Here is a 14095-nt window from a genome sequence, read left to right as displayed (position 1 = left end):
GAAAAAAGATGGATCCGAATATAGTAATGGCTCTAAACCCAGAATTAAGCTGGCCAACGAAAAGGAACCTGGAAAGCAAGAGAACCAGAAAAAGAGAAACTCCTGAGGCTCAACTGCCCGTCTGATCAATAAATCTAAGAAGAACCTAGGTAAAACAATTATATATATGAAATAGATTCATCTAATGATACAAGAGACAAATATTTCCAAGCTAAAGAGCATGTGAACCAATAACGAATGACCTGTTGATTCTAAATAGCAAGAATGTACATCATGACCCGTTCCCATACACAAAACTTGTGAATTTTCTATGCCAGCAATCATACAGCCGAGTTTGGGTGTGTTGTTTCCAGGGGACAGGTCTCCCATGAAAGAGCGGGGAATATGGGTTTATCCACTAAGTTTTGAGTGCTGTTTGTCTTCTTTAAGCTCGCTTCAAAATCACCTCCTTCTTCCAGCATTCATCTTTTAGAAAAATTTCTTTAAACATGCTGAAACAAAATCCCACTTATCACCAGACATCATGTACTCCTACAAGTTCACTGGAGGACTTCCCTAAATTAAGAACATGGAGGACAAGTCAGAAACATTTTGATATGGAACCTTATATTGAAGAAACAGCTAATATGATGTGAAACTAGTCCAAGGACTAAAAAGTCCGGAGAGAAAGATGCTTCACCCACAATTGCTAGAGTAACTAAAAGGCCAAAGCTATTATTACCTTGAATAAAAGATCATGAGCAATATGTTCCCATGGCAGTGATATGGACATCAAGCAGCACCTCAGGGGAAGCATCTCCTCATAAGAACTGCGGGTGGAAGAAGCAGCAGCATAAGCATGCTTTGCTGCGACAGAAGCAACAGATGCTGCCCTCCTTACAATTTTGCCAATGCTTAATCCTTTACTAGAATGATGATCCCATTCTTCCTTGCCTTGGTCTGCAAGAAAGAGAAGTAGCACATCAAATTCCGTCCTTAGATACCAAAACTTAACTGAGTTGATCAACCAGAAAGAAAGAGACATCGAGGTTCTAAATGCAAGCAGCACCTGAGAATACAATGCACTTATCAAATAGTGAAGTAACAGAAATTTGAACAGTTCTAGAAAGAAAATGTACTAGAAAGGAGCTTGTAAAGAACAGATGAGCAATAGTGCAACTTTGGTAGCCCACTCAAAAAGGAGACAAAAGTTGAAAATTGGTAAAAAAACATGCTAGTATTTTAAATGTTTCCCTACAGTTGAGTATAATTAATTACAAAGATGTAATTGACACCAATGCATCCAACTATTAATAAAATTTGAAACAAAGGTCCCAAAATTATCAGCACATATATGCTTCTGCAACATGGAAACAAAATTTTCAAAAAGAACTATTGTTTCCACAATTGTATAAGCATCAGTGAGTTTTCTACCTACAACACCAGAAACAGCCACCTCAACTTCGCCACGTCCTCCAGGTCCTTTCATGTAAAGTCTATCTGCTTTGCCTGGAGAATGAGCAAGTGACAGAAGGCTCCCAAATCCAGTCCTCCCAGCTGTAAACTCAGGAGAAATAGAGCAACAAAACTAGATCAACTTGAATTACCAACCAGACACCAGACAAACTTTATGGAGAAAAATGCCATGTAAAAATTAAACCTTGAATGTTCATTTGACAGAACAGGATGATAAAAAAGAAATATACATCTCCACTTCCATATAAATGAACTCAAATAGAGGTCTAACACATTTGTAATTTTCTTTTTGAACTATACTGCTTTTCAAGTCTTGATCAATTATTCATGCCAATTCAAACTATGGCAATCCACAAAAAAATGAGGGTCCGCCAAAAATATAAGTTCATTCGAAGGACCCATATTCATTACGCTGTAACTGTTAGCACCTCAAATGGTTTGGTTCCCAACACCAAAAGCTCATGGTTATAACACAAACTCTTAGTCTTACAGCAAATTTAACAATTGTTCAAGGTGATCATTAGAAGCCAAGATTAACAGTGGACAAACTTTGAGGAGAATAATCGCCATGTAAAGAAAAGCCTCAATTTAGAATAAAACTTGAATGTCCATTGGACAGAACAAGGGCCTAACAGATCTGCAATTTCATTTTTGAACTACACTGATATTCAAGTCTTGACTGATTATTCATGCCAAGTCAAACTATGGCCATTCAAATAAAATGGAAAGCTCCCCCAAAAATATGAGTGCATCTGAAAAAGCCACATTCAGTGAGCTGTACCTGTTAGCACCTCAAATGATTTGATTCCAGCACCAAAATCTCGTGGTCATCACACTACTTTTAGTCTTACAGCAAATATAGCTACTGTTTATGGTTATCACTAAATGCCAAGATTATCCTCTAGGTAGTACATATTGCAAATCAATAACAGTCAGCTTGAACTCAAAAATTAGGTTTAAAGTACAGAGAATGAGCAAAAACAATGGCGTAACTTACTATTGATGGAACATTACAACACAGAACTCAGCTTACCATCGTAGGCATCTCGGACCATCTGATAGCTAACAAAGCCTGAGAAAAGAGTAGTCTGCACACAAAAGCAGCAACTTCAAATCACCATCCATGTCCAGTCATTCAAAACTAATGTAACTATGTTCCAGAAAAAATGTCAAGTACCTGAGCTTGACATTTGAAAACTGACTGAGTGTTTAAAATCAATCAGAAACATCTAGGCTAAAAACCTAGAATTGATAATTTCTGGTGCATGTTTAAACATTATTGTGCATAAACTTCTCTTAAAACATCTCTTATCATGCTCATTGGAGTATGGACTGTCAATGCCATAAAAATTTGCAAATAATATTTGAATTTGCCCCATGCTATTCATTTTTCTGGAGAGAGGAATGAAACAGAGACATACCCATACACTAATAATAATCTCCTCAAACATATTTCAAAACTATAGATGCGATTGAGAGTTGCCAGTTTTAAATTTGAGAAAAATAAAAAGGATTCTTATGATAAAATACCCTTTTTGTATTCTAATTGAATTCCTTTCCTTCCCTTCTAAAATCTTTCCAGTAATATCCACTTTTCAAAGATGAAAAACCCTTCGCTACCAAAAAGAAAAAAGATAAGAGAATCTAACTAACTAACCTACTCTCTGTTCTTTCATAAAATACAAGTAACTTGTCTGGCCCTCTCTATTCTCCACTGTAACCCAAAATGCCTTCAGTTCTTACATATATTTAATTAAGAAAGATACAGGTGCTATTGTGACTCCTCTCTAATCTTAGCTTCACTTTGCCATCAATGGCATGGCATGTAAATTCAATTAAAAACTTCTGGCAGACAGAAGAGATCATGCCACAACAGCTAGTGTATCTACCAACCGAGAACCAAGAAGTCCAACACGATCCTTAAATTACCAGTTAGCAACATAGAGAGCAGAAATTTATATTCCAACAAATGATCAGTTCATTCCAGACCTTAGAACTCTTTGTCTTCACTGCTGTTGTGCCACTCTTCAAAGAAAAATTGTCTCTAGAACTGTTATCTTGCCGTAAATTTTCATATGGAAATGCTGCCCCATCATTTGCATTAAGGATTACACAATAACAATGATCTACATCTGTCAACACCTACAAAAGAACAAGAAGATAGTGACTTGTAGAAATACTAGAGTGAGCTTAGTCTTTTCACTTGGTAAACTGCAATTTTAAATGTATCAACATGAATACACAGAGACTTAAGCAGGGCAGTCATAATCAATGCAAAATCATGAACTATGATAGAAGGTTTACAGAACATGAAAGATGTTGACAGAGAATAAGAAGAAAGGTATGCCCAAAAATTTTAAGTCAATAGAGATTCAATTTAAAAAAAAAAAAAAAAGGGCCCTATTAACCAAAATCTTTATTGTCAATTTTCTTGGTGTGCCCTCAAAGTCATTGATGAGCCAAACAAAATGTTTCTGATAAGATGATCAATGTTACAGTCCAACAGCTCTTTAGAGAATAGGTATGAAGCTAACAAAATTACCCCAACCTATCCATCCCAAGAAACCTAAAGTGGTAGAGTTAGGTAAAGACAGCAGAAAGGGGAAATTTGCAGGACTGGATGATTAAAATGAACAAATTCATAAATGGCTTTTTCGTTTTTTCAGGTAGTCAGACTGCAAAGATAACTAGTTTATTGGTACTTTACCTAAATACAAAATGCATAGAGCAGAGTAATGTTCTACAAATCAAACTGGCCACTGGTGTTTTTAAATGACAAAACAAACAACCCAATGCTTTAAAGCAGCACAACCTTCAAGGTAGAACAACAAAATCTAATTAATCGACAACCACAAAGATATTTACCACTGCATCAAATGTGGAATCAAAGTCGTCAACAGCGAAACATATATCTGGATAGGCAGCGGTTGTTTCTACTTCCTGAATGGACAATTATAAGAATGTATATAGAAACTTGTATGAAACTCAAGCATAAGAATAGGACAGTTCTAGCAAAAACCTGCCTTTCTAGAGTCCAAATGGAAATTGATACGACTTGGAGATGCATAGACAGTCTTCACAACCTATCAACAGGCCAAAGAAACTGGTGCATTCAAATCTGACCAATATATCTTGAAGGATGAAATGAGAATGAGGAAAATATGCATCCACCATCTGAAGTGGAAAAGATGCATATGTAATTTTTCTTAGTTACCATAAAGAAAATGGTCCTAACGGTTCATTCAGGTTAGAGCAGTCTTTTGGGGTCGCACTTAATGCTTTTAAGCGACAGAAGCTAGACTCAAAGAGAATATCAATCATAAACATTGAAAACATAGTTCATGCAGTTCTAAGCAGAAATTTTATTGTCTAAGAATACACAGTGTTTAGCACAAATACCTTGTATATTGGAGCCAGAGGTCTGCCTTGGACACTCTGATAATTCCGAAGCACCTGATGACTGGAAACACGACACCATCAAGAAAATGCTACTAAAAACAGCAGAACAAACCTTTTGCACACATACCAAACCAAACTACCATATAGCCCTCATATTACACATGTATGGCATAGCAAAGATGGAAGAACCAAATAACCACACACACAAAATAACAACAATGTCTAATGATCAGTAGAAGATGTCTATACCCAATGTGGTGAATGAAACATATTTTTTTAACTATACTATCAAATTACATGTATACCATCTTTTCTCTCTCCTTTTTTGATGCCTATTATCTTTCTGCTAAAATGAAGAATAAAAAGCTCAAGCTTACATGTCAGAAGAGCATCTTTAAAGAAACAAATTAATAATTAAAGTTGCACTGAATAAAGGACATCACCTGCAAATAGCAACTGTAACAGTAAAGGAGCTATGAGCAATTAAATTCAAGTAAAATGAGCGCCGCCAGTCCACTGTTAATAAACTATCACCAACTAATTCATCCAACTGCAGACAGAAAACAAGAAGAAGGGTCAATAAGAGTCAAAATATAGTCTTTGCTTACTAATAAAGATGTTAACTTTGATGTTCAAAACTAGTCTATAGAGAGTTGGCATGTTTCAACATTCATGAATTACTGAAGTACAGAGTTTCATGTTAAAAGGACTTGAAAATTTGCTTCAACCCACATAAAGGAACATAAATTACAAAATTATCCAGCATTTACCTTAGGTGCCCACCTGCGTACGAAGAAAGGAGAATTGTCTTCCCCGCTCTCACTTGAACCATTTCCATCCGAACCCTTTTAGCAGAACATGCAATATCAGATTTCACCACAGGGGACATGTAACTCAACCTTTGGGACCAAGAAAATAAACCAAGCATCATATGAAAAACAAAACACCACCTTTCTAACAAAGAACAGCATATCATCCTCCTGACGGCCCCTAGACTCCTTACCGCTTACAAAATACATATTCAATACATCATGCCAGAAATGGGTATCCATTTCCACATCCGAGGCATCATCTTCATCTGCTGAAGGTTTTGCTAGAAACTTGGAATGCTTTCTCACCATACTCAACAACTCAAACCTGTTTCATGATAGGAAAAACTTAAAAAAGAAACATAAAAATAAGCCAAGAAGATTTTCTTTTTTATTTTCATTGTTCCTTTTCACAACTCTCGTAGGCAAAATCTATTCACCAAATTATTGCTCATTATTATGATTTAGACCATGAAAGTTCGCTAGTGTTTATCACTATAAATTTTCCCTTCTTTCTTTACAGCAGTACTTTTATTTGCAGCAGTAACTTCCCGTTCCCACAATAACTAAAAACAACTGCACTGTACTACATCGAAGTTGCTTCCTCACCATTTTCCAAACTACTTGTTAAAAAAAAGAATGCTACAAAATTATATTCAGTCTTTTTCTTTTCTCCATATTTCTAAGTAAAAACTCAATACAAACTCCTGAATTAAATATGCACTTCCACTGCCAGCTAAAAACATCCCAGAGCATTGTAGCTGAATCTTCCTCAATAAGTCAAAGTTAGCAAGGTCAATTACTCAAAACAACAAAGAAGCAAGTCCAATAAACCAAAATTACAGAATTAACAGTTTCTACTTTAATACTGAAATTAAAAACTCGGATAAGCTGAAATACTAATCATTCAAATTACTCCACAAATTACACAAACGGAATTGCAATTCTGTACTTGGGCTTACCGACTAGGAGTTTGGGTCATGCCGTCACGCAGCATATTTTTTGGACTTCGGCCGTCTGTCGCCGGAACTATTAACCTAACCAGATGGCAAAGAAACTCTTAAATTCAATTACAAAACGAACTTAAACTGCACAAAAAATAGTGAATTTCCGTAGAGACTTGTGGAGGAGACGCGTGGATTTGATGCCACGCAGGACACAGTGGATTTTCTCTCTCTCTCCACCTGTTTCCACGGGAACGAAGATACTCGATGAAATTGAGCTGGGAAGGACAAATGACCAAATTCGTCCCTCACTTTTTCTCAAAATACTTTTTTTTGTCCCCATCTTCCAAATGATGCTAAATAATCGCTCACATTTTGAAAACATACCAATTCTGTCCCAGGACCAAAATTCAATTAACTTAATGTTTTCTTTCTTTTTTGTCCAACAAACGTAATTAGTACTTTTATATATTAACACTTAATGTTTTCTTTCTTGCCCACCGTTAAAAGGATACAAAATCATCCTGAAATTTTTATTTATCAATTTTTTCTAAGTAGAGAATGATTGGGATTTAAGAAGCGGGGAATTTCATGCCATTATCAAATTTAAATAAACTTTTTAGTTGGGGATTAATCTTGTATATATTATCAGTGTATACACTATCACCGTTAAATACATGACACGTGTAAAATTTGAATTTCATTCATATAACCATGGTAGATTTGCTCTTATGGCTGAGAGTCGCATGCTCTAGCCTCTAGCCATATTATATTGCGACTCAAGCCATATTTATATTGTTTTAGGGGCCATTACAAAAATAAAACCTGACTTTGTGCTTCATTTTGAATAATACGTGTTTTGTGCTTCATTGAATAATACATGTTTAATTATTAGTAAATGGTAATGTACAGCTAGAAAAACTCAATTATGAAACTATCGATTTTAATAAAAATTGTCGTTGGGGAAAGGAGGAGGCCTTAGTCTAGTGGTTGAAGTTAAGACCAGAGGACTTTATTTCTCGTAACTTACTTTTTAAATCTTAGTTCTTTCCTATTTAATAAATAAATAAAATATGATTAAAACATAAACAAATTTTGCTATCTTTTCATCTGCTATTGCATCAATAGATTCATATACGGAATTTTCCTTTTTGATGGACATTAGGATTGGGCAAAGGTTGGGTACCAATTTCATGCACCATTTAATTGACTCGACCCGCACTTTACGCGTCAACTATTTTTTTATTCTTTTTTGCCCCACATATCAGCGGATATTCAATAATCGGGTGCTTGTTAAGATAGAGTCAGATTAATGGGTACTTGCCCCGTCCCGCTCATTATTTAATTTTTTTAAAAAATAATTTATACTAATTTAATTTTGTATCTTACATATTTATCTAAAACTTAACGAAGATTTTTCTGACAAAAAAGTCTCCTACCAAGAAACAAGTAGTACCTTTTTGTTTAAATATATATTCCACATCAACTAAACTCTTTTCTAAAAAATATAAGATATGACCTCTATAAATAAATATTGTAAACAAACTATGGTCTCTTGTATTTGTAGTGCAATTTGTTCAATGAAATTACTTAATTAGTTGTAAAAGTATTATTTTGTAGTATGTGCATAAAAAAAATAAATAATATATATATGCGGGACAGGTTAAGTACTCAGGAATTCTTAATTATATAACCCTTATCCGACCCGCATATAAACAGGTTTCCAATCGTCTTTTGACTCAATTAAATAATGCGGATCAGGTACCCTATTTTTCAGATTGGATATAGAGGGTTTTCGGATCAACAAATATTTTATCCCACCCCTAACGAAACATGCATTACTAATAACAACAATGTTTAGTTTGTCGTCTGCTCATTTTTTTTCCCTATCATTTGCTTATATAGACAGAGCCAAGGCATGCGATAAAAATTTAACTTTGGGACAGGATTGTACGTTTCAAGTAAATTAGGGTTGATTTGCATCCTTTTAAATATGAAGATGAATAAATAGTATCATTGAAAACATAAGTAACGAAGAAACACATTATGAGGAATGAAATTGATCGTTTTCTCATTAAATTTTGTGAGGGAAAGAATTTTATTTTTCCATTCTGCCCTTGATTTAATACGCATGTGACTAGGACATGCATCTCAAAAATTTGATTGGAATTGGATTTTGGAACAAATTTAGTACGTTTTTTATAATGTGGAAATGATTTTTTTTTGATAAAAAAAAAAGAGAGAAATTTTATTTATGAGACTTAATGGAAATCATCCAGTACTGTTTGCTTGACAAAGGCAGGCGTTGAGTTCCAAAAAAATTCAACCGAATTGTTAAGACTTAGCGTGAAATGGCAAAGACGTGTTCAGCTTTGTTTGATTCCCATGGCACCCATCTCAAATATACATTACTTAAGCTATTCAAATGGCAGAGGAATCATCTTCTTCTGTGTGCCGCATTTTCCGGATAACTGCGGATGCATCACCTTCAATGGAGAAAGATAGAATAAGTAATGCCCTCGCAAATACAAAAGCCTCCCGAGCAGCTACAGCTTCAGCAATTCTAGCAGAAACGTGGAAATGATTTTGTATAGTTTTAAATGTAGAGGATATTTTTAAAAAGACTTTTTTTTTTTTTTTTGAATTGCTGGTTACAGAGTTAAAAGTGGACTTTCAGGCGCATTTTTAGGCTTGAGCCTCAAATTTCATATATTCCAACACAAGCATGCAAGATTGCCGCCTGGTTAACCCAGGCCTAATCTCTCTGCACGTCTGAAAACTTAGGCTCCCTCATTCGAAGCCCTTTATGGTGATTGGTAAACACCCTGGCAAAATCATCTTAAAACCAAGTGACAAGGCCTAACTCTCGATTATGCATCAACAAACCCAATATCATTATTCATTGGGCTTAGTCCACACCATTTTTCACCGTTTTTAACTCATTAAAATCTAAAGTAACAAGTATCATATTCGCCATTGCCCCTTGGGGTTGGCTCGGATGGTTTCGGGGTAGTTTAGTTAGGTCCCGACATCGTGTGTTTGAGTCACCTTCTTAATTTGTGTATCTTTGGGAGGCGGGGTGCACAAGCGCAGGGAGATTAGTCTGACAAAATTTGGGATATTCCCTATGTTGAGAAAAAAAAAAAAGTACCATATTTGCCAGGAGCCCTTTGGCCTAGTGGTCACCATCAAACACTTAAAGTCTTAGTGGTGTTCAGAGGTCAAGGGTTGAATCCTTATTTCCTACCAAATTGCCACTGTATGTGATTATCTTTAGTGATTTTCTCTTATGGATATGGAGTTTCTATTAGTGATTTTCTCCGATGGATATGGTTGTTTGGATAGGAGGTTATTTGAAATAATTATTGTAGCACTTTTTGTGATGTGATGTATGTAAGATAAAAAGGTGGTTGAAAATTGTGTGTATGATGCAAGCAAAATAAAATTTGAGATTTTTATTTGAAATTCTTGCAATCCAAATTTCTATTTCCATCAGTTCTTCCTTCCTAGATTAGCTGAGATTAGACTATAAGAATGTTATCGTTGCGACAAAAAAAAAAGTATCATATTCGGTGGATCACTCAAGGTGTCATAATTTAAACGACATAATCATGATAAAAAGTAGTGTTTTACCAAGAACAAAAGCTACTTTAATGCTCGTTTACTTTTCTTTTTTGCAATTCTTTTGGTACTAATTATAAAAGCAGGAATCAGCCAGCACGCTAGTGCTTTGTGCCAATTTTGGTGCGTACGCTACTCTCGAATGATGGCACAAAATCAGAAGATAGATGATTCGCAATCTGTCTTCTCATCTTTTTTACATATTTTAGGGATAATTTCAGAAACCTCCCTTGAGGTTTCTGACAATTTCATTCGTCTCCCCTTAGGTTTGAAAAATTACACTTATCTCCTTTAACATAGTAAAATACTTATAATGCCATTTACTTAGTAGACAATTTTAAATTTAAGACAATAAATTTACAAAACCTAAAAAAATCTATTTTGCTATCTCATGTCTATTTTCTAGTTAATATAACCTCTTTTTATTATCTTTAATTTTGTGGATATTAGTAAATTGAAATTACAAAATCTATAAAGGGAGCAGATTATGTGTCAAACTAGAAGGAAATGAAGAGACTCACAGTGATAGAGAAATAAATAATGAAATTAATGATTGAAATAGGAAAAAGAACTAAAAATGTGAAATTTGTCATATTTTATTTGTTGTTAAGAAAAACTTTTATAAAATGTCAATAATTACATAATGCTTTTTTTCATTGGATTAGAAATTTTTTTATTATGATTTTATTGTGAAGGTAGAATTATTCTCCACTTTTGAGATATTAATATTTTTAAGGCCATAAGAGAGTTGTAATAGTGATTCTAGGTCAAATTAACTTATATTTGAGTATTGATATTTATTTTGGGCTATAAAATTGATTGTCAATTGGATTGTGTGTGTGTGTGTGTGTGTTTTTTTTTTTTTATCGTGGCAAGTAGGGGTGCAAACGAGTCGAGCTCGAGTCGAGTTTTGGCTAATCGAACCGAGCTCGAGTTAATTTTGTGAAGCTCGAACTCGAGCTCGAGCTCGACGAGCTCAAAATATCAAGCTCGAGCTCGAGCTCGAGTCAAATTCGAGTCGAGATCGAGCTTAAAAAATAAAAAAATAATAATTATTATTATTTTATTTTAAAAAAATAAAAAATAATTTTTTTAAAAAAATGAATAAAACAATAATTTTTTTAACAAATAATAAAATATTAGAGATATATATGTAATTTTACAATTAAAATAAAAAATAAAAAAATATATATAATTGAACTCGCGAGCCAACGAGCTTAATGTTTTTGAGCTCGAGCTCGAGCTCGAGATCGACTTAATTAGCTCGAACTCGATATTGACGAGCTCGAGTCGAGCTCGTATTCGAGATCGCGAGCGGCTCGATTCGTGAAACACCCCTAGTGGCAAGTATTGATATTGTGTATGCAATTTGGGATTTTTTAGATTGCTATTTGATTTTAAAACTTATGTTTGGATGGTTCTTAGGATTTGGTTTGTTGATTTATGCAAAGTGTAGAAGAAAATAATTGAATATACTATATTTTTCTTTTTTAATTTTGTACAAAAGGACACGAAATAGTAAAAGTATGGGAGGTATATATAATTTTTAAAACTTAAGAGGAGCTCTTTGTAATTGTAAAAAATGTCAGGGGAGATTTGTGAAATTATCCCTTTTTTTTACCTCCCACCCCTACTCACAGTCTTTTCCTTTGTAATTGTCAAACTTGAATTCAATAAAAACTCTAAAAATCCTCCCCTAACCACTGAGCCCTCCTCTTCACACCTTCTTGCTACTATAAAACACAAATTTGTCAGACATGCCGTTAAGTAAAATTCTGAAGAGGAGGAAAGAACATGCTAACTTGAATTATGTCCACAATGACACATTAGGGAAGGATCATGAGCAAGCCAAGTTTATATAAAAAGAGTAGAAATTTAGTTAAAATAATAACAACTGTGTAGACTTTAAATAATTGAGGAGGTGTTGAGGCTCCAGACTGCCTCCATTATTTATGATCATGGTGCATGGTACAGCGAAATACAGCCCAATGAAATGTCAAGTAGAATTTTTATTTTTTTTTGTGTGTGTGGTTTTAAATCAGACCCTGATAATTGATTGTGTTTCTTATATACATCTGCTGCATTAGACCGTAATGTGGCCCGCTGCTCAAGTTCCAAATTGACTTTAAGCAAATGAACAAATTACAACTTGCAAAAGCACTATAGAAAATAAGAAGAAGGGATATCTTTTGAGTTATCGACCAAAGAGGAACTTCACAAAGAAAACAAAAACAGGGATTACAAGACCACTTTATTGAAGCTTAATTTAATAGGGTACCCCCACCCCTCCCCCCCCCAACAAAAGAAGAACAGAAGAAAGAATAATAGTTTTGCTTCAAACATCTGACTTTGCTGATTTAAATGTGGCCATGAGAAAATTGGAAATTAATCTTATACTCAAAACAAAAACAGCTCATTTAGTTCCACCTCCTAAGTCGGTTGCAAGCATGAATAAGATCAATATAAACATACGGAAAGAGTAAATAATTTGATCAATTGAAATTTCGGATACATATTAACCACATATACTTTTCTTCATCATCGAGGATGATCAATATTAAGATTACATAAACATAGAAAACCAGCATTCTTCATATGATCCCAACCCCGCATCGATCCAAAATAAGCTTCACAAGTACATCCAAGTCCAGACCCCATAGCACAATTAAACTTACCAAGGAAAAGACACCCTTAATTTGCTTCAATCATTCAGTCTTCAATAAATTAAAACTCCATCTCTCTTTCCTTTGCTGTTTGTTCTTCTTCGACCGCTACCATCAAGTGCACTTGTACTATTATTTCCATCGTTGAAGATCAGGGGCAAGTCGTTGGAATCATCAGTATCATCCACAGTTGCTATACGGATGCAAGAACATCTATCTAAGGAAGCAAAGAATGCGCTAGCAACACCATTTATTATCCACATGGCCACCCCATCAAGCCTTCCGCACCCTGGTGAACAACCGTGGTTATTTGGTGAAGATCGGGCCATCTTGGTCTCGACTGAAGTGGCTCCGTGGTTGAAGCAGGTGGCGCAGCTACTTGAGGAGCTGGTTGTTGCTGCCATGGATTGGAAATATCACAAGTCTGCTAGCTTCTTGGTTGTTTGATGGCAGCAGATGAAGGAGAATATGAGATGGTGAGAGAAGATATTTATCGAGCTGTCTTGAGTGTTTTTTTTCTTTTTTGGGTGAAAAGCTGTCTTGAGTATTCACTACACTCTTTTAGAGATCAAATCTTGAATTCTTGACTGAGGATTTATAAGGAGTCTAATTTTATTGTCTAGGCATGGCCTTACTGGATGTGTGAAATTACAAAATAGTTGTATTGGCAACGCAAAATGGTGTCATCATTAGAGGTTTTAGTGGCGCTAATTAATGAATGGATTAGTTTGGCAAGTGAGATCTCAGAGCGCGTTTGGTAGCTAATTATTAACAGTTATAAGTGGTGAAAGGGACATATTTTGCATGTATACAGCCATGACAAAACACATTTTATACATATATACGTTTGTGCAGAGGCATATAAGTACAGCAATATGAAAGTCCATATGCTTGCATGAAAAATATGACAAATTAATTAAGTGATGGTTATTGGTTATTTTCAAGTGTAATTTAGCCCGTTCTGGTTTGTTTGAATAGAGTATTTGAAATAATTACTATAGGAATTTTTTGATGTGATGTATGTGAGATAAAAAGGTGGATTAGGAAATATGTTTATGATGCAAGCAAAATATTATTTGAAAAATTTTGATATACAAGCGTAGCATTTTAGCTAGATCTTTAAGTTGTAGAATCATTGTGGAAAAATTATTCTGGTTTTGTTTTCTTGTTTCTTTTCTAGTCAAACCCTTAAAGGTCTTTCTCT

General features: G+C 34.7%; 1 protein-coding gene across 4 annotated transcripts; it reads right to left on the bottom strand.

The window, feature by feature from the left end:
- Positions 1-135: 135 nt before the first annotated feature.
- On the bottom strand, positions 136-6973 carry LOC113714810 (uncharacterized). 4 transcript variants are annotated; one of them, XM_072069002.1, is made up of 13 exons: positions 6784-6973; positions 6626-6700; positions 5805-5991; positions 5625-5699; positions 5298-5404; positions 4855-4915; positions 4475-4538; positions 4321-4391; positions 3445-3597; positions 2489-2543; positions 1414-1536; positions 722-939; positions 136-555 (listed from the first exon to the last, which is right to left on the bottom strand). In XM_072069002.1, the coding sequence occupies exons 1-13, from the start codon at positions 6948-6950 to the stop codon at positions 532-534; spliced, it is 1380 nt and encodes a 459-aa protein (XP_071925103.1). In that variant the 5' UTR covers positions 6951-6973; the 3' UTR covers positions 136-531. The 4 variants fall into 4 exon arrangements, with proteins under 4 accessions (XP_071925103.1, XP_071925105.1, XP_071925104.1 ...); XM_072069005.1 differs by lacking the exon at positions 136-555 and adding an exon at positions 1023-1048 and having other exon boundaries at positions 883-939; XM_072069004.1 differs by lacking the exon at positions 1414-1536.
- Between the last annotated feature and the right edge of the window lie 7122 nt (positions 6974-14095).

This window comes from Coffea arabica, chromosome 10c (assembly GCF_036785885.1).
Source record: "Coffea arabica cultivar ET-39 chromosome 10c, Coffea Arabica ET-39 HiFi, whole genome shotgun sequence".
Lineage (NCBI taxonomy): Eukaryota > Viridiplantae > Streptophyta > Magnoliopsida > Gentianales > Rubiaceae > Coffea > Coffea arabica.
Note: the sequence above shows the minus strand (reverse complement) of the source record. Positions and strands in the feature narration are given on the sequence as shown.

Bases quoted from the DNA above. Each gene is read 5' to 3' on its own strand.
- LOC113714810 (XM_072069002.1), bottom strand. From the start codon at position 6,950: ATGGGGACAAAAAAAAGTATTTTGAGAAAAAGTGAGGGACGAATTTGG. The intron at 6,701-6,783 runs GTCTCTACGGAA...CCATCTGGTTAG, and splicing joins TCCACGCGTCTCCTCCACAA to GTTAATAGTTCCGGCGACAG. The intron at 1,537-2,488 runs GTAAGCTGAGTT...CTGAGTTTACAG, and splicing joins GGTCCGAGATGCCTACGATG to CTGGGAGGACTGGATTTGGG.